Source organism: Phyllobates terribilis, unplaced genomic scaffold, assembly GCF_046119375.1.
Source record: "Phyllobates terribilis strain yellow unplaced genomic scaffold, ASM4611937v1 Scaffold_9__5_contigs__length_417890890, whole genome shotgun sequence".
NCBI lineage: Eukaryota > Metazoa > Chordata > Amphibia > Anura > Dendrobatidae > Phyllobates > Phyllobates terribilis.
The window spans coordinates 101,251,349-101,271,631 of record NW_027362769.1 but is presented as its reverse complement, the minus strand read 5'-3'; the positions used below and the strand labels follow the sequence as shown (position 1 = coordinate 101,271,631).

General features: G+C 45.1%; 1 protein-coding gene across 2 annotated transcripts in view; it reads right to left on the bottom strand.

Moving 5' to 3' along the window:
- Positions 1–20,283, bottom strand: part of CCDC141 (coiled-coil domain containing 141) — a 271,474-nt gene that overhangs the window by 197,108 nt on the left and 54,083 nt on the right. For both annotated transcript variants that reach the window (XM_073646809.1, XM_073646810.1), the window contains exon 2: positions 15,063–15,185. In XM_073646809.1, coding sequence (XP_073502910.1) covers positions 15,063–15,185 — 123 coding nt within the window. The remainder of the gene's footprint in view (positions 1–15,062; positions 15,186–20,283) is intronic.

Here is a 20,283-nt window from a genome sequence, read left to right as displayed (position 1 = left end):
TTTTATCTGCATCTACAGTACCTCTGAAAAAATATTTGGGCTTCTAGCTGTGTGTGGGACTATTTGTATTAGTCCATCTATACTGACCTCCATCAGGTTGCAAATTCAAAATAATTTTTTTCTGCATCTAACCCAGCCAATAGTTTTGGCCTAATACCACAGTTTGGCCACTCAGCTCTGCTCGGTTCCCATCCATTGTTTTTTTGTGCAAACAACTCCAGAGTTGTGAATTAGTTAACCACCAAAATGAGTGGAAAAAGGCCTGCTGCTGGTGGAAAGGGGAATAGGCGTGTTGGGAAGGGGAAAAAAGGTTGTGTCCGTGGGGTAGGTGTTAAAGCAACAGTAACATCTGCAGAAGAAAGACCATCTTCCAGCCAAACTAAAATGTCTACTTCTTTTAGCGGACAATGTGATAAGATCCCTTTCTTACGGCCACGCCAATCGCTACAAATTCCAGATGAGGCACAAAAACAGCAGGTGCTTCAACGGATATCAAGTGCTCCTTTAAGTGGGCTCTCCTCCACATCAACTTCAACATCACAAATACTCCAGCCCTCAAAGGTGTCACCCAAATCGCACTTGCTTCCTCACAGCTCCCAAATCTCCAGCTGCCCGTCTGAGTATGAGGTAGAACAGATGGTTGAGTCTGCAGAGCTGTTTACTCATACTATAGCCTGGGAATCAGAGGTCGACTCCAGCGCTTGTGTGAATCCAGACGAGGAAATGATCTGCACTGATGCCCAGAATCTTTATGAGTCGGATCCAGGACCAGACGCAGAAGGTTCTGACCATAATGTAGACCCTCATTCCCAAACTGTAACTCCTGTTGGTGGAGACAATGAGGAAGACGATGATAAGACTCAAATACCTGATTGGTGCGACAACTTTAGTTTTTTGTCAGGGCAGGAACAGGTTGGCTCTGAGGACGACGGGTGTGATAACGCACAGGGTGATGATGATGAGGTCGGAGATCCCACTTACTGTCAACCCACAGTCAGCCAAGAGATGAGGTCAGCAGAGGAGGTGGAGGAAGATGCTAGTGACGACGAGGTCAGGTTGCGCCTTCCTGGACAGAGACGTAGTACTGGAAGCACGTCAACAACTGCATCCTCAAACACAACTCTGCCTCTCACCACAAGTCGTGGTGGCTCTTCAGGTCGCATGGGTGCTAAGCCTTGCATAGCCTGGGCATTTTTTCAGATCGATAAAGATGACCCAACTCGTGTTATCTGTAACATTTGTCAGCAAAAGCTAAGTAGAGGCCAAAAAATACATAGTTTGAGTACTTCATGCATGAACCGGCACATGGACATGAAGCATAAGTTGCAGTGGGAAGCTCAGTGTGCTACAATGCGGCCTAGCCGGCCGGGCCAATCACCGTCTGCCATATCTTGTGCATCCGCGGCCTCTGCATCCTCTGTGACTGGGGGGACAGCAGTCACACCTGTTTTGGGGCGCAGACCTGCCACCTCTTTACCCGCAACAGCCAGCGTGATTGGCAGGTCATCATTTTCTTTGGAGGTGGTAACACCAGCTGGTGTTGAGCGCTGTCCGACATCGATAGCACCACCTTTGGATCAAGGCAACCTAACATGTCCGCCTGCATCTTCCTCACAGACCGGCAGTTTGCCGGGGACACCCTTATCAACCCCGTCTAAGCACAATAGCCAGCCCTCGGTCCCTCAGATGTGGACAAGTAAAAGACCATTTCCTCCTAGCCATGAGAAAGCTAAGAGGTTGAATTTCACCATCTGCAAGCTCTTGGCTACAGAAATGCTGCCTTTCCGCCTGGTGGACACAGAGGATTTTCGAGACCTTATGTCCGTCGCAGTGCCCCAGTACCAGATGCCCAGTCGGCACTACTTCTCAAAGAAAGGTGTGCCTGCGCTCCACCAGCATGTCGCACACAACATCACCGCTTCTTTGAGAAACTCTGTGTGTGACAGGGTGCATTTCACCACAGACACTTGGACGAGTAGGCATGGACAGGGGCGTTACATGTCGCTGACTGGGCACTGGGTAATTATGGTGACAGCAGGACAAGGGGCTGCTGTCCAAGTCTTGCCGTCCCCACGAGTTGTGCGTCAATCCTCTTTATGTCAAAGTTCCTCCACTGCTTCTGCCTCCTCAACCTCCTCTCGGTCTTCCACCTGCACCCAAAGCCTGTCTGGTCATGCCACAAGCTTTCTAACTGCGCAGAAGGGATCCTGCACACCTCCTTACTATGCTGGCAGTAGGGCTCAACGTCATCAGGCGGTTTTTACATTGAAATGTCTGGGAAATGTGAGTCACACAGCTGAGGAGTTGTGGTCAGCTCTGGAGAACCAATTTCATGAATGGTTGTCTCCACTGGACCTGAAACCAGGGAAGGCCGTGTGCGACAATGCTGCAAACCTGGGTGCGGCCCTTCGCCGGGGCAATGTCACACACGTGCCTTGTATGGCTCACGTGTTGAACCTGGTTGTCCAGCAATTTTTAGCCCACTATCCCAGACTAGATGGCCTTCTGCAGAGGGCACGGTCGCTGTGTGCTCACTTCCGCCGTTCGCATCCCGCAGCTCAGCGACTTACATCTCTACAGAAGTCGTTGGGCCTGCCACTTCACCGGCTAAAATGCGATGTGCCTACCCGGTGGAATTCAACTCTGCACATGTTGCAGCGACTGTGGCAGCACCGACAAGCCCTGGTGCAATACGTTCTGACGTATAGCCTGGGCCAACGAGATCCAGAGGTGGGGCAAATCACGCTGGAGGAGTGGTCTCAGATCAGGGACCTATGCACCCTTCTGCACAGTTTTGAAATGGCGACGAAGATGTTTAGTGCTGACGATGCCATTATCAGCATGACTATTCCGGTGATTTACATGCTGGAGCACATGTTAAACAGAATTCGGAGTCAGGTGGTGGCACAAGAGGAGGTGGAGGAAGTAGAGGAGGAGGAGTTGTATGCGGAAGGGCTAACATCTGCAAGGTCCAGACGGTCGGCAGCACCAAGGCAGCAGGCATGTGAGGGTGGGGGAGATGGTTTTACCAGGGTGCATGGTAGCAGCCAAACTAGTGAGGAAGGTGCAGGAGCCCAGGAAGAAGTGGAGGACGAACTGATGGAAGACTCATCAGATGAGGGAGACCTTGATCACATTTCTGTTGTGCGAGGTTGGGGGGAGAGGACAGAGGAAGGAAGCATGATTGTTACCTCGCCACCAACACAACAGGGACTTGGTGCTCCTGGATGCGCAACACACATGACTGCCTTCTTGCTGCACTACCTGCAACATGACCCTCGAATTGTGAGAATTAGAAATAATCCTGACTACTGGGTTGCCACACTGTTAGATCCCCGGTACAAAAGTAAATTTGCAGAAATTATTCCTGCCATAGAAAGGGATGCACGCATGCAGGAGTATCAGCAGAGACTGTTGCAGAATCTTACATGTGCTTTTCCACAAAATACCAGTGGTGCACGTAGTGAATCTCACAGTTCCAACTTGCCAACCGTGGGACCGTCAAGTGTTCAGCACTCAAACCGTAACAGAACCACAGTATCTGCTGGTAACATCAATTTTGCGGAATCATTTCACCACTTTTTTAGCCCATCCTTTGCAAGGCCACAGGAGACAAGAAGTCTGACACATAGTCAACGCCTAGAGACGATGGTACAGGAGTATCTCCAAGTAAACATTGAAGCCACGACTGTGTCACTGGACCCTTGCTCTTTTTGGGCTTCCAATCTGGATAAATGGCCGGAGCTAGCCACTTACGCCTTGGAGATCTTGTCATGCCCCGCAGCCAGCGTTCTGTCTGAACGTGTGTTCAGCGCTGCTGGTGGTGTGCTGACAGATAAGCGCACGCGGCTCTCCACTGATAATGTAGACAGACTCACGTTCATAAAGATGAACAAATCATGGATCCGAAACGACTTTTCTACCCCTGTGTCATCCTGGGGAGAGTAAAAGCTTGATGATTGGTTAAAATCACCCTACCAACCGTTTTAAGCTTTCAAATTACTAATCATGTTTATCTGTATCTTGACTGGAAAATAATTTGGGCTTTGTAGCAGTGTGCAGCACTGATCCTATTAGGCCATCTATACTAAAGCTTCACCAGATTTAAAATTAAAAATAATTTTTAGCTGCATCTAGCCCGGAAAATAATTTTGGGGCTCCGAGATGCGCAAGGCACATAAGTGCCTTCTTGCTGCACTACCTGCAGCATGACCCTCATATTGTCAGAATTCGAAGTAATCATGACTACTGGGTTGCCACACTCTTAGATCCCCCAAACTTTTCGATCAACCTTTTCATTTTAATAAAGACCAAAAAAATGGTCATTTTTGAAATTATAAGCATTAGCAGGTTGTTAGAAACTGAAATCAAACAGTTTTCAACTCAAAACTTTATTCTAGGTGATGTTACATTTTCACATAGGACCCCTTGTTCGAAAGGAGCTTCTGAACTCTCTCGTCCATTGAATTTGTTAGGTTTTGGATGGTTTCTGCTTCAATTGTTTTGCATGAGGACAGAATACCCTCCCAGAGCTGTTGCTTAGATGTGAACTGCCTCCCGCCATCATAGACACTCCTTTTAATGATGCTCCAAAGGTTCTGAATGGGGTAGAGGTCAGGGGAGCATGGGGGTCACACCATAAGTTTGTCCCCTTTTATGCCCATATCAGCCAGAGATGCAGATGTTTTATGTGCAGCATGAGATGGTGCATTATCATGCAGAAAAATGATCTTGCTGTGCAATACACGGTTCTTCTTCTTGAACCATGGCAGGAAGTGCTGTTTGAGAAAATCCACATACATTATGGAGTTCATCTTTAGCACCTTCAGGGATCCTAAAGGGGCCGACAATCTCTCTCCCCATGATTCCAGCCCAAAACATTACTCCACCTCCTCCTTGTTGGCGCTGTAGCCGTGTTTGCGTGGGGTGTCCATCAACCAGCCATCCTCCACTCCATCCATCTGGACCATCGAGCGCTGCACGGCACTCATCCGTGAACAAAACAGTTTTGAAATCAGTCTTCATGTAATGTTTGGCCCACTGGAGCCGTTTCTGCTTGTGTGAAGTGGATAGAGGAGGTCGACAGGATGGCGTATGCACAGCTGCAAACCTCTGAAGGACCCTGCATCTTGTTGTTCGGGGGACGTTGGAGGCACAAACAGCTTCAAAAACTTGTCTGCTGCTATGACAAGGCTTTTTTGCCGCTGCTCTTTCAACCTGACGTAATTGCCTGTAGGAAAGAGTCCTCAATTTGCCCTTATCAGCACGCACACGTGTGTACTGTGAATCAGCTACATACTTCTTGATTGCCAAGACACTTCATCCTGATCATCGCACAATGTTGATTGTAGTCATGCCTTGACCTAAACACTCCACAATTTGTTGCTTCTCAGCAGCCGACACATCCTTTTTCTTTCCCATTTTGGCAGAAAATGTAGGCTGCTTAATAATGTGAGAGAGCCTTCTTAAGTAGTCTTGCCTTTCATTGGACACACCTGCCAAACTAATTAGCACAGGTGTCTGCAATTGCTTACAGTGATATAAAGAGCCCTGACACACATCACCATCAATGAGTTTAACTGACAAACAAACAAATTCTTCCCTTATCACTCCTAAACACTTTTTGCATAATAATTTGGAACGCGGTGTACATGTGCTTTTCCACAAAACACCAGTGGTTCACGTAGTGAATCTTACAGTTCTAACTTGCCAACCGTGGTCTGTATGGAATTGTTCAATAAAGGGCCCAAAATTAAGATAACATAGATGGGAGAGGTCTCTATGAATAGGAATTCCTAAGTATTTGATACCCTGTGAGGGCCAGGCAAAGGGAAAGTTGGACTGGATGGAATCCTATATGGATTTAGGGAGGGAGACATCGAGGGCCTCAGACTTCGCTGCATTGATTTTAAAATTTTACCATGTAACAAAGTGATCTATTTCAGCCATAACAGCAGGGATGGATATATGTGATTGAGTGATATATACTAGGACATCATCAGCAAATAGAGAGCACTTGTACTCGGTGCCTCCCACCTCAATCCACCTAATATTGGGGTTATGGCGAATTGATGAGAGCAGGTGCTCCGTCACTAGGATGTATAAGAGAGGGGACAGAGGACATCCCTGCCTTGTCCCATTGGTGATTGTGAAAGGTGATGAAAATGTTCTGACGCACCCCCTGGGCCTTGGGACACCCGGAGCCGGACCCTTTTTGGTGGATGCTGGTGGTTGTAGTCTTCGTGGCAGCGATCCGGTTCCGTGGCTCAGGGCGGTCAAACCAGTGGCGGAACTATTTATGTGGTTTTGATGTTTAAATGTCCGACTACGCCACCCGTGGATTGCGGTCAGAGTGAACCGCCGCTACAGGGCAGACCGCTAAGGCTGGTGTTGTGGGTGCAGCAGAGCGTAGCATAACTCCCCACGGGAGGAGTATAGCCTCAGGGCAGTGTATGCGGAGGATGGGGGTGATGGTGCAGGGCAGCAGCAGTAACGACACGGAGTCAGTGATGCAGTTCAGGGCCTTTACTCACAGTTCTTATTATCCAGACCACGTCTGCAGGTAACGGCTGCCCACGTCGTACTGTGCTCACCAGGTGAGGGGCTCAGACAACTCCCAGATAACTTTGGAGCGCTTCACAGGACCCCCTTTGTGTGTCCTTTGTCTGGCCTTTCTTACCAACACTTCTGTCCGGCTGCCTCGGGCCTCCTCTTGGTAAACTTGGCGCCAGTTTCCCTGACCCTATGTGGTGCCTTCCTAGCGGGTGGCGCAAGGGGCTGCGCCACATAAAATGTCAGAGCCTCCGGTTTCTAGCTGAGGGTCATTTCCTGCCTCCACTAGTTCGGGGACCGGTCTCCCCCTTTGGCCTGACCCCTCCACGCAGGTGGATTCGGGCGTGCGGTGGCGACTCGCCCGTCCGCACCCCTGGGATCCCTTCATTCCTCGTTCCTGGAGCCTTCTCCGCTCCTCTTCCTTCCTTCTCCCTCTTGCAGGCCTGGGCCTCTGTTACTAGGCCCGCCTCCGGAGCAGAGCTCATGCAGAGCCCCTGCTCCCTGCCACTTCTGCTCAGACTTCTCTGCACTGAACTAAGATGGTGCCCACCTTTTATACTCCCTTCTCAATGCACCCAGGAACTGCTTCCTCCCTGCTCCTGCACTGCAGGGTTCCCCTTCCTCAGTGTTCCCTCCCCCCACTCCAGCCAGGGACAGGGACTGTCGTGCCCATCTCAGGGGCATATTGGTCGCCCTGCCCCACGGCAATGTGGTGTAATGCATGCAGGTGTCGGGTCCTGATCCACACTCCATCCTTATCTGAGAGTGAGATATCACACCTCTGGGTGAGGTGCAATACGTCTGTAGCAACCGAGCCCTCGGTGCTACAGTTCCATTTATCTTCAGCCTAGGTGACGTATTGTGATACAGGGCCGTGATTTTGGCTATAAAAGGGTCCCCTAGACCCCTACCCCAAGCTTTTTAAGAGAATCATATATGGCGTGCCAGGAGACTCTATGGAATGCTTTCTCAGCATCCAACGAGAGTATCTACTTACAAATTTTTAACTGCATCTAGCCCAGGAAATACTTTGTGCCTAGTAGCAGTGTCTGCTAGTCAGCGGATTATCCCGGCTGTTAAGCAAGCTACACCACCTGTAGTTTGGACACTTAATTTTTTCAAAGGAAATGCTTCGGGACCACGGGATACTTAGTGAAGAGCATCAGGAGGCACCCCAAGGCATAGGGGCTGGGACTGGCACTAGGATGCCTTGCGGTGGACAGCCGAGCTCGATCCTTATAAAAGCTTTTTAACTGCAGCAGCTTTAGTGGACGCTACTGGAGCTGGAATTACGCGGCTGCTGGCATGAGACTTGCCCTCCAATAGATCCTTGTAAATGGATTTAAAGTGTATTCATTCAAATTAGAGGGACAATTTAAATTAAAAAGCTTAGAGCTGCCTCCACCACAGGGGGGCTCTCTCGACCCACCAGCGGACAGGCACCAGTATTGGGAGAGGGGGGCTGGCCGTCAGGGTTCACCGCGGCTCTGGCACAAACCCGGCGACACGGAGGTGGCACGGGCAGGAGCGGACTGGCCGTCTCAGCTTCTCACTTTTTGGATTTTAGAAGGGCATGACATGCCTATATCTGTGTCTCCCCCTCCTTTTACTCCTCCACCTCTTTTCTTTTCGCATGACTATATGTACTTGTCACTTTTCCATGTGTTAGTTGTGTCTTCTGAGCAGTTTGTCAGCTTTTGGACACCTTTGAAGGTGTTTTCTATGTGTTTCTATGTGTTTTTGTTTGCCTGCCATTGGTTTTAACGGTGTTCGAAGATGTTCGACGAACAGTTCGACGAACAGTTCGGCGAACACACGGGTGTTCGACGAACCGAACCGAACTCGAACACTACGGGGGTGGCTCAACACTAGTCTTTACTGGTGGCAAAGGTAGACCCTCCCGGGAGTACTGACTAGCGATCGGGGCCTGGTCAGTCTGTGAGCAGATAGGATCTACCCCGGCCAGGCGGAGTTGTAGGCCTCCCCGACTTATTGTACTCTCCCTGGCTACCTTGCTAGAAGCGGGTAAAAGTAGCCCACGTCCCTGAGTGTACCGTGTTGTGCTCACCCGTATGGCCGGTGACTCGGGGCCTTCTGGTAGCCTCCGCTCCACAACGGCGGTGCTGGTCCCTTGCGTGTGACCGTGCCTTCGGGTTTCTTGGCCAGAGGACCTGAAATCCCCTGCCGGTCGGTTTCTGCTGCTGGGTATGGATCAGTCCCCACTGCCTCGGACTCCGTGTCCGGTGAGATCTCTTCAGTCAGGACGAGCTCTACAGCTTCCAGTCTCTGACCCCTTTTATCACTGCTCCCACATAGCTCCTGATCTTGCTCTCCCTGTATCTGCTCCACTCCAGACCAGACTGTGTCTCTGTCTGGGACTCCTCTTCTTCTCCTCTAACCCCGCCTCAGCCCCAGTTTTATATAGGGGAAGTTCTTCCCCTCCCAGGACTGGGCAGGAAGTGTTGCATGCTTAGGGTTCCTGACCAGGAGACCTCCCACCTGCTCTCAGACGTAATATTGCTATTACTGTGGTAACGAGACCCCTGGGGTGCCACATTTGCTTAAAGACATGTGGGAGACTCCCCAAATGTATGGAGGAAGGTGCTGTGGTCAGATGAGACCAAAATGTAACTGTTTTTCAACAGCAGGGACAGGGAAAATGGTTCAAGTCAAAGGGAAGATGGATGGTGCGAAATACAGAGATATTCTTGGGCAATACCTGTTTCAGTCTGTCAGTGATTTGAGAAAGGGATGGAGGTTCACCTTACAACAACACAATGACCCAAAGCATACTGCTAAAGCACCACTCGAGTGGTTTAATGGGAAACATGTAAATGTTTTGGAGTGACCTAGTCAAAGCTCAGACCTTAATTTCTTTGCAACTCATCCAACAAAAAACAAACCATCATGCAACTATGCTGACAAAAAAGTTATAACTCTTAATAGGTGAGGTGGTAGGGGAGCCCATGGGGACTCTGTCGGGTAAGGCCCCCCATAAACCTGGAGTCAGCTCTGACAGCTAGTTATTTATCATTATTGAAAATTAACTTGCTCATTATAAATAGTATAGGGTATTAGTTATAAATGATGACTTGATGCATCAAATGGACACAAAATAGTGCAGCTCAAGAATTAAAAAGATTACAGGGAGATTGATTGTTTTTTTTAGTACATTAAGGACATTTTTGCCAGATATTCTATAACAAAAGTATTGTCATTCTGTCAGGTTCTTGAGAATTCATAGTCTCTCTGCACAAAAAAATAACTTTTTCTTTACTTTTTTTTTTATAAGATTCTACTAGATTGTAAATAATGCATTTCCATCATGAACACATCTAGTGCATTATCTCCCAAAAATAATAGCACCATTATGCAAATGTGAAATAGTCAAATTTCCAAACAAAAATGAGCAAGAATGGTGTATTTTGTGTTAGTTTTCTGTTGCACCAGGTACCGTAGTTTACCTGGTGTCTGGAAGCTAGTAATGAATAGCAGAGGAGGTATCCTGACACCCTACTTTCCACCTCCAGCACAAGACGTGCTCTTGCTAGAGCGTGAGAGGTGCAAATGGGGAAAGTGTTATTCCTAGTGCAACAGGATGGAATGAGGGAGAAGGTTACCCGTGCCCTGGAGGAGCCCAAAAGGTGAAATTTAGAATATCTGGCACTCCATAAAATAAACGTATTTACCAGAATGATTGAAAATAGGTACATAGAGTATGTGTCTATGATTAAGGACGATAACGCTCAAAACGCTTCATAACATGTACTTATTTTAACTTTGTACTGCTAAAGAAGTTGATTTTATTTACCTTGGAGCCAGCAAGGAATCCAGAGCACCTGTCACGGTATTTTGAGTGACAGAGAGGGGCTAGAAGACCTCTGCACTGATGAGAAGCACATTTTAAATGGTGCAGGTTTCGGTTATCAATGCAGGGGTTCAGCTTGGAGGCTCTGAAGCTTCCCTGCTTTGATGATCTCAGCTGTTCAGTATTGGCCACTCCCCTCTCTTATATATACTCACCTCTGGCAATCTGCATTTTCAGTGTTAAGTCTTGTAATACCTGGTGAGGAGTGGAGGAGTCGGTTGTTGGTAGAGGTGTTTGGTGTTTATATCTTCGATTTTTGCTAGGTGTTTCGGCTGTGTGCAAATCCTTATCCCCTTCTATTTAGTTACCCTTCCTTTTCTTCTCAATGTTCCTCTCTGTTGTCTGTGAGCGCATTTTTGTATAATTGGTATTTTCGTTTATCCCTGTATGCCCTTCTTTGTTTGTCTGGTTGTGTATGTTCAAACATTATTCCTCCCCACTTCCCTGGTTTGGGGGACAGATATAGGGCCGATTCATGAGTTCAGAAAGGTACATGGCCCTGGCATCTTCACCATCAGAAGTAATCTGGGGAGCAGGAATAGCTAAGACCATCCCTAGCGTTAGGGACAGGGAAGGAACCCCTGGGCTATCTGACAACAGAATTGTGACAGCACCCTTCATTCAAGGAATACAGACTTACTTTCTTGGGTGTAGAACACAGTGGGGAGTCCTCCTTTTTTTAATGAAGCTCAAAAGGTCCTTTTGGCCCATATGAGAAGAATACTATTAAAGACCTGTTGGGGGCAGCATTAGGGCTTGCATGCTTTACTATACTCTACAGAAGCTACCGCCAGTGAGGGAGGGATGCTAAAATGCCAATGCAAAGGGTGAGAATGTAGCTGCCATTGGGAGATGTGGTGATTAGGGAGGATGCTAGGGGAAACAAATATTACTGGGTGCTGCACAGTGTATTTGTTTTCTAGTGATGCCCCATGAATTTGCAGGTGAGGATTAGGTAGAAGTAAAATAGGTGTCCTATTATTAAAATAGACCTGGACTTCTCAATCTATATCTTGGAAAGCCCATATTAGGCTATTTTTCTAGTAATGTGTTAAAAATTTCAGTGCAAAATGTGCCACGAGTGCACTGTAATTTTTTTTTAATCAAAAAACTTGTTTTACCATATTATTGCAGCTCTGTTCTGCAGATCTGTGCCCTAAAATTAATATTTTGCATATACACCTATTAGGGTGCATGTGGGTTATCATACAGCTTTCTGTCTTGGGGTAGGCGCACAGTACCTTCCTAATCCTACAAGGCTTAGAGGTCACTAGAGCATGATTGTTATAGTAATCAATTATTTGTTCTGGACTCTGGCAGAGTGGCAAGATCCTTCCGGCAAAGTTATTTTCTCTGATTTCCATTCCTATAGACACAGTTAGTCCTTCTATCTCTAAAACACATAAGGTGGACAAAATTGATGATAAATTTGGCCGCTTCTGCTTCAGCTTGTCAGCATCAATCCAAAGCGGATATATTTTCTTAAAATATAACAAGTTTCCAAAAACAGACTGTCAGCCCTGCACTATGTCACTCAGGATCAGTATGAGTGAAATACACTCTTACTTCCTGAAATGCGACTTTTGGCTCAGCTTTCTTCCAGCTGTCAGTTATAACCAGCTGTATACATTTCAGCACCATACCTTATCTCAACTATATCTATTACTTACAATTCCGATTTTAAGGAGTGTTGGTATTTAACACCAAAAAGGAAAAGTGGTGAAAATATGGAAATCACAGGATTTATAGGCATGTTACTGATCTGAAAATGATAAAAAAAAAATGGAAATAAAATTTGCAAAACATCTAAATTTATTAATTATCGAGTATGAGCTCCACAAGCAGAAATCCCAGCACTTAAAGCCTTGGCTGCTATCAAAGAGGTTATTAATGGTTGCCTGAGGAATGTTCTGCCATGCAGAATGCACTAAGGCAAATCATCAAGATCCACTGCTGGCAGCTCCCTTTCCAATTGCTGACCAATGACTTTCCAGATGTGCTGGATGGGAGACAAGTCCAGAGAAGCTGTAGGCCATGGTAGTAGTTTAGGCCAAGCAAGCTGCTCACAAAAGCATGATCAACATGTGGTCTGGTGTTGTTGAGTAGAAAAACAGCTCCTTGGGCACTTTGGAGAAATGGCCGTGGTTCCACAACCCAATCAACGTAGCACAGAGCGGTTAGTGTATTTGGAATGAAGAATAGAGGAGTTTTTCTACTGTATGTTATGCCGCCTCACACCATAATCCCGTGTGTAGGATTTATGTGATGTTCCTTGTTGCATGCCTCTTCATGGCATTGCCACATGGTTTCCAGATGGAGAACGGAGGCTGGAGTAGAGGTCTTTAGCAATGAGTCCCACTTTTGTCTTGGACTCATTGATAGCTGGAAATTGGTCTAGGGACCACGTGGGCAACACCATTAAGAGGCCTTCATGAGGGACCATCACATTGGTCCTACACCAGGATTATGGTATGTGGTAGCATAATGTACAGTAGCCATACTTTTCTAGTCTTTATTCCAAGTACACTAACAGTTCAGTTTTGCATTGATTTGTTTGTGGAACCAGTGATACTGCCATTTCTCCAATGTGTCCCAGGAACTGTATTTCAATATGAAAATGCCAGGCCGCATGTTGCTCATGTTATTGTAAGCAGCCTGCATGGCCTAAATGTACTACCATGATCTGCAGCGTTTCTAGGCTTGTCTTCCATTGACCACATCTGGAACTTGAATAGTTGTCAAAGGGAGCTGCCAGCAGCAGGTCTTGATGATTTACCCAAGTGCATTCAATGTAGAGGAACATCCTCAGGAAAAAATTAATAACCTCATTGATGACAGCCAAGGTGTGTAAGTGCGCGGATTTGTGCACGTGGTGCTCATACTTGATACTGAATAAATCGAGATGTTTTGAAAATGTTGTTTCCACTTTTTCTCATTTGCATATTATTAATGTGTCTATCAATCTTGTGATTCTATAATTCCGTGGCTTTTCTTTCATGGTGTTGCAATTTCAATGTTGAGAAGTGAAGAAAAAAATCTCACTACAAGAACAAATGCTAAAAACATCTGTATGCGATCATATTCTGAGTGTGTTTTTGCAAACATTCAGCATCGGATTTTTGAACTGTACACATTTGCGGATGACTTCCTCCATAACGGTGAAGTACTCCTCCTACCTGTCCAAGGCTTTTTTTTAGCAGAGTATAATTGGATCCTAACTTCCCTTCAAATTGTAGGAGTAGGCCCAGATAGAGAGAAGTCTGTTAGAGTTTTTCCCCATGTGAAGAAGTTACCTTGTTGCTGAAAGATGGGCTCACACAATTTAATCAAAATGTATGCTAAGAACTTATAATCTATATGCAAAAATTAAACAATATAGGTAAATGCAAACATTAATATAAACGGTTATTATGAATTTTGAACTGCAATCTGATCCTATACATTTATTTCATTTTGCTAGTAAGTGTGGATCAACTTCATGTATTGCGTAATAAAACATATGAGACTAAGTTGTACCGTCAAGGAAGTATCAGCTATGGACTTATCCCTTTTTGTTAGAACGGTCCCAGAAAACAGGCTGATTGCAGCTTGCCCCACTTCTGGGACCCCAAGTGATCAATTAAATCTGCAACAGTACCCAGTAGTAATTGATTAAAGTGGTTCTCCGTGTTAAACGTAATTTTTTTGCAGTTAATGTACCTGACTGCAGATTGCAGGTGACTAACAAAGTGCCATATGCACACTGTCAGGATTCCCCTCTGTTGCCTGCTGATTTGCATATTACCGATCACGTGCCGACTACAAACTTTTCTTGCTGTTCTCAATGTTCTATTGAGAGACGAAAAGTTGATGGTCTGCAAGTGACCACCAGTATGGAAACAGCATATTGCAGGCTTATATGGTGTCTATTGAAAATCCCTTAACAGAGAAGACATATCCAAGTATCTTTCATTGACAGTACTTTTCCAATGGAAGAATTTATATTGTATTTTAAATGTAAAGCGAATATAAATTACAAATATACTTTGTAGACTATTTCCAGCCTTGCTCAATCCACTTGCATTTAGTCGGATTGTGCCTGGAGTATGCATATCGCATATTTTTGATCACATGACCGCCTTTCCTGGCGCTGACACTGGAAATTACACAGCACGCAATGCCCGTGATATGAGGATTCACAAGTCTGCAGTCACAGTAGACTGCAGACTTGTCGGTTTACACTGGACAACCCCCTACACCACAAATTTTTCATTTTTTGTTCTCCATATAATTTATATGATAGAACGGAGATCTTTGATCATGAGAATGGAGCGGCACTATGTTTTTTTTTTTACCTCTATATTATAACAGCACAACTTATTTTGTCATATACCATTGTCTGATACGGGTTTCTTAGACCCATGTATAAAGTGTTAGACACTATTGTTGAGTGATTGTCTTCAAAGTCATCTCCACGTGGGTTTGGTTTCAGCATGATATTTTAGCAGCCCGTTTTTGAGCCACTCTGGACAAAGGAATGAATCCTCTAAAATTCTTGGGGTCAAAGCCTCATCCAGTGATCACAGAAAAATTTGTATAAGTGTAAAAACAAATTGAAGGTGTTGATCAGTCCTTTTGTCCTGGGGGGCCTCCATCTGCTTACCTTGATTTTGTAGAGAAGTGCACTGTGGTCTTGAAGCAGTTTCTTGGCTTCATCTTGGTTTTCCCCAATATCTAGTAAATTTGGTATGGCTTCTGCCAGCTGCAACTGGACTAGTTCTCCACTCTGAAAAAGAAACAAGCCAAAACATTCAGTTTACTGTATGGTATATAGAGGCAAATTACTGCAGCCATGTGCACTTTATGGAGGTTTATATTAGTTAAAAGCGAGCAATATACAAATGTCTACATGTCAGACAACGAACTTTAGACAATAGAAAATGTTCAGTGTTTTTCTTTCTAAATCAACCAGTTAGTCCTGAGCTCTACCTACAATTGTGTTCAGTAGGTATCCATGTTACACCATCTATTTTATCATTTTAGTCCGATTCATTGAGCTTCAAAGAAAAATATAGTTTCCGTTCTGTATTCAGTCCTACCCCTTTCATCTGGTTCCTCCTGTTAGAAATGGGGGGGAATGTAATGCAATGTCCAGGAAGTCTTAGAGCAAAAACTTAAAAATATATATCAGATAGGTTTTAAAGTGCTGAATACTCAGTAACATCTCCACTTTAATTATTCTATTGACGGGGAATTATTATGTTTTATCTTAAGATAACATTTGATATACTGAGGCACATGATGAGAAATAAGCGGTAGTTACATGAAGGGAAAGGTTAGAAACAGAAATCATTAGGTACCGGTAAGTTTCTAAATCTACAATGACCCCATCCTAGCACTCCGTAGGCCACTAAGGGTGCATTAAAAGTGTGTTAGTAGTGAGCCAGAGGTATAAATTGGCCAATATCAGAAAATACTTGTCGAAAACACTAATCGTTACAGCCTAACAGTTGTGAACAAGAAACTTTTGGCATCCATTGAGGAAATAGGGGCCCTTCGAATATGATCTACCGAACACAGTGGGGTTGATTTACTAAAATGGTCTAACTTTTAGACAATCCATACTTATAGCTGGTTTACCCTATATGATATGCAACCGAAATCATCTGCTGATAGACTACATAGAAGTCCATCGGTGGTTGTTTAATACCCTTTTTAGACAAGTCAACCGTGCTCTGTACGATGCGCACAGAACAATCAGTAATAGATAATTTTTTGCTCATAGACTGTCAATGTTCTCAGCAGCACATTGTCCTGTTTACCCATACAAGCAAAATATAATACCAAATGCAAATTTAACCCTAATAGAGCAGAGGAGAAGAAAGGAAAATCACAAATAAATAAAAAGCAAGTCATTGTTATAATTCATGCCATGGAGATATTGCTATTAAAGGGGTTGTCCGGTCCAAATCGATAAGTCCACAGTTGCTCCGTGTAACTGCAGAATTATGACTCCCTCCCCCAGCTCACGCACTGTGGGGATTCACTGGTTTCTGAGCAGGGTCCGTCTAGTGGGCATGGCCTCGCTCCATACACTTGTATTGAGCTAGACCCCGCCTTGTCTAGTGATACGGCTGTCCAGTGGGTGTGGCAAACTAGAGGACATGGCCTCGCTCCATACAAGTGTATGGAGAGCGAGGCCGCACCCACTGGCCGGGGTTATGTATAACTCATACTTACCCTCCAGTCCCGGCTCAGAAACCGGCGAATCCCCAAAGGCGTGCTTGACTCAGCATGACCAGCCGGAACGATGAACACTGAGAACACCACGGACTTCGTTACAATCAGCCTACATAGTGGATGGACAGAGACTATCCCGGACTACTACTTAAGGAAACTTGCAAAACCCAAGACAAAAACAAAATGAGCAACTACCCTGCAATAAATAAATAAATAGAAATAGTGCATGAAAATAATATAGGGTACTTGGTTAACATATATTTGATAAAAAAACGTAAAGGCCATCTGTCACGCCAGGTGTAAGTGCAACATAGAGAGAAAAGGGAGAGCGAGCCCAGACACTAGGGAAAGGGGGAAGTGGAGACCACCTAGTCGGGTCTAGCGTCACTCTGTCTCAACTAACGTCTCTATATAGCCTCCTCAGCTATCGCCGATCGCGTGCCTCGCCCTACTTTCCCTGGTGTAAGGCTACGGCTAGGGATGGAAGGAGATGAGCACTAGTCAACCTCCACTAAAACTCTAAAAACAACAAGGGTAGACAAAACAGGGGAAAATGGCTTAGCTTTAGATGAACTCCAAATGTGCACACGGACTCAAGCATAAATGAATATAACCGGTGATGCCCTCTCAGACACACCAGGTATATATACACCCAGGCCAGAGAGCAAATTAGCAAGAGAGAGGTAGTCGCTCGGTCCTAAAGACAGCCTCCTATCTAAGCAGCTGTCTGCAATGCCAAATGTAGAGATCTCCTGCAACCCACTGCAGGGCGACTGTCTGTCACCTCTGACACACCCGTGACACCATCCCACCACGTCAAGGTGATCCTATTCAGTACAGTCCTAACCTCTAGTATTAAAACCTTACCATGTGTCTAATGATGTATGTGTGAATAAGGGCTGAGAAGGAGCAAAGCCCCGACTAATGGACACCCAGCAGCGGGTAGCTTTTTAAATGTAATGTCCAGTTCAAAGGAAAGAGAGGCCATGCAATTATTTGCACAGGGTTCATTAAAACTGAAAAGTAATGAACTGGAATAAAAGTAATATAAGTTAAGGAAACTTGCCCACACAGAGGATCCACGTAACAGGTCTGATATTAGCTCTTCTTATCTACCTCGGCATATTAGCGCATATTACATTCTTCACATAGATATTGAAGAGGATTCACTCCAACTAACTAGGTTTGAACCCAGCTTAGCAATGTCTGCAGGCAGCTCTTTTCCAATCAGTGGTTCTGAGGCTATCCAGCGGTATCACTGACTAATGGACTAATGAGGGATTGCTGACTGTTATTAAAGGGAATCTGTCAGCAGGTTTTTGCTGTGAAATGTGAGGAAAGCATGAGGTAGGGGCTGAGACACATATTAAAAAAATGTGTCACGTATTAGGCTGTGCGTTGTTGTTTCCATACAGTGAATGTTTTATCACCAGGAGATTATCTCTGCCTAGACTGCATGGCACATGAGCCCTAGTCTGACCACATCCCTCCTCTTATAAGCAGTTTACTATCTTGTACTTGTATAGACAATGTACACAGAAAGCTGTGATGTGGGCGGGGGCAGATTTCTGAGCTCTGTTAAATGCTACATCTAAAAACTCTGATTGTGTCAAAACTATTGCACCCAGTAAACTAAGGGATACATCGCTGGAATCAGAGTCTCTTTTCCTACATTATGCTGCTCTCAGATGAAGTAGCAAAAACCTTATTACAGATTCCCTTTAAGCATGCAAATTGCCTCTTCAAAGAGGAAGAGGGCTCACTTATGCTAGACAGACTTAATATGTGCTAAATTTATTATAGTTGTTCATCTTGTTCAGTAAATCTGCCTCATCTTTAGATTCTATTTTAGGTTTAGGTCACTCGTTACTAGAGATGAGCGGTGTTAGAATCGAACTGTTCGCCAATCTCAAATTCGAGCTGTTTTGGGCGGTGTTCGAGCCGTTCGGCGAACACGAACAATTTGAAAAAAATTCGGCTGTTCGAGGTTATGTTCGATAACTGTTCGTGCACCAAAATCATAACTGGATTTTTTCTCAGTAATGATGAAAATTAATGTTAATACGCAGTTTGAGTGTACAGCGGGGCGGGGGGAGGGGCAGGGGATGGATCTCTGCAGGAACAATGAAGATCTCCATTTTTTTTTCTCTTTCCCGCATTTGCAGTGGGGAGGTGCAATCTGTCAGCCTATCAGCAGCGCACACACGGAGCGAAGTGCTTTTTTTCACACAAGCAAGGGCATGTGTGATTGGCAGTGTATGTCACATGTCCTTGCCCTATAAGACCAAGCCATTTTCCCCGTCGCCACCATTTTCTCACTGCTGCAGCTGCGTGTTAGACGGCACCGCTGTTGCTGTGTGCGCTATACTTTGTTAATTTCAAGCCAATTTTCGCACAAATCTACAGATAGCTTGGGAGTAGGGAATAGTTGTGATTGCAGTCCTTTTAAGGACTAGGTTACATCACTTCCTGCGACTTTTATCAGGCAGGTCTGTGCTCTTAAATAGATAGGTTGGGAGTAAAGACTAATTGTAATTGCAGTCCTTTTGAGGGCTAGGTTACATCAGTTCCTATCACTTTTTGCCAGGCAGGTCTGTGCCAGTGCTGTGCAAGTTTTTTTCACAGCATTTGGCTAAATCTAGCAAAGCAAATCCTCTTGCAGAGTGTGTTAGTCAGTGGAGTAGCCTATCTGTGTTGCAAGCTACACCACCTGTGTATAGAATACCAATTTTTTTACTACACCTAGTGAAGTAAAACCTTTTGGGCATAGCATCATTCTATTAGTCCATCTATACTAACCTCCACCAGGTTGCAAATTCAATATAATTTTTTTCTGCATCTAGCTCTGAAAAAATATTTCAGCTTGTAGCAGTGTGTGGGACTTGCTCTATTAGTCCATCTATACTAACCTTCACCGGGTTGCAAATTCAAAATAATTTTTATCTGCATCTAGCTCTGAAAAATATTTCGGCTTGTAGCAGTGTGTGGGACTTGTTTTATTAGTCCATCTATACTAACCTCCACCAGGTTGCAAATTCAAAACATTTTTTTTCTGCATCTAGCTCTGAAAAAATATTTCGGCTTGTAGCAGTGTGTGGGACTTATTCTATTAGTCCATCTATGCTAACCTCCACCAGGTTGCAAATTCAATATAATTTTTTTCTGCATCTAGCTCTGAAAAAATATTTCAGCTTGTAGCAGTGTGTGCGACTTGTTCTATTAGTCCATCTATACTAACCTCCACCAGATTGCAAATTCAAAATAATTTTTATCTGCATCTAACCCAGCCAATAGTTTTGGCCTAATACCACAGTTTGGCCACTCAGCTCTGCTCGGTTCCCATCCATTGTTTTTTGTGCAAACAACTCCAGAGTTGTGAATTAGTTAACCACCAAAATGAGTGGAAAAAGGCCTGCTGCTGGTGGAAAGGGAATAGGCATGTTGGGAAGGGAAAAAAAGGTTGTGTCCGTGGAGTAGGTGTTAAAGCAACAGTAACATCTGCAGAAGAAAGACCATCTTCCAGCCAAAGTAAGATGTCTACTTCTTTTAGCGGACAATGTGATAAGATCCCTTTCTTACGGCCACGCCAATCGCTACAAATTCCAGATGAGGCACAAAAACAGCAGGTGCTTCAACGGATATCA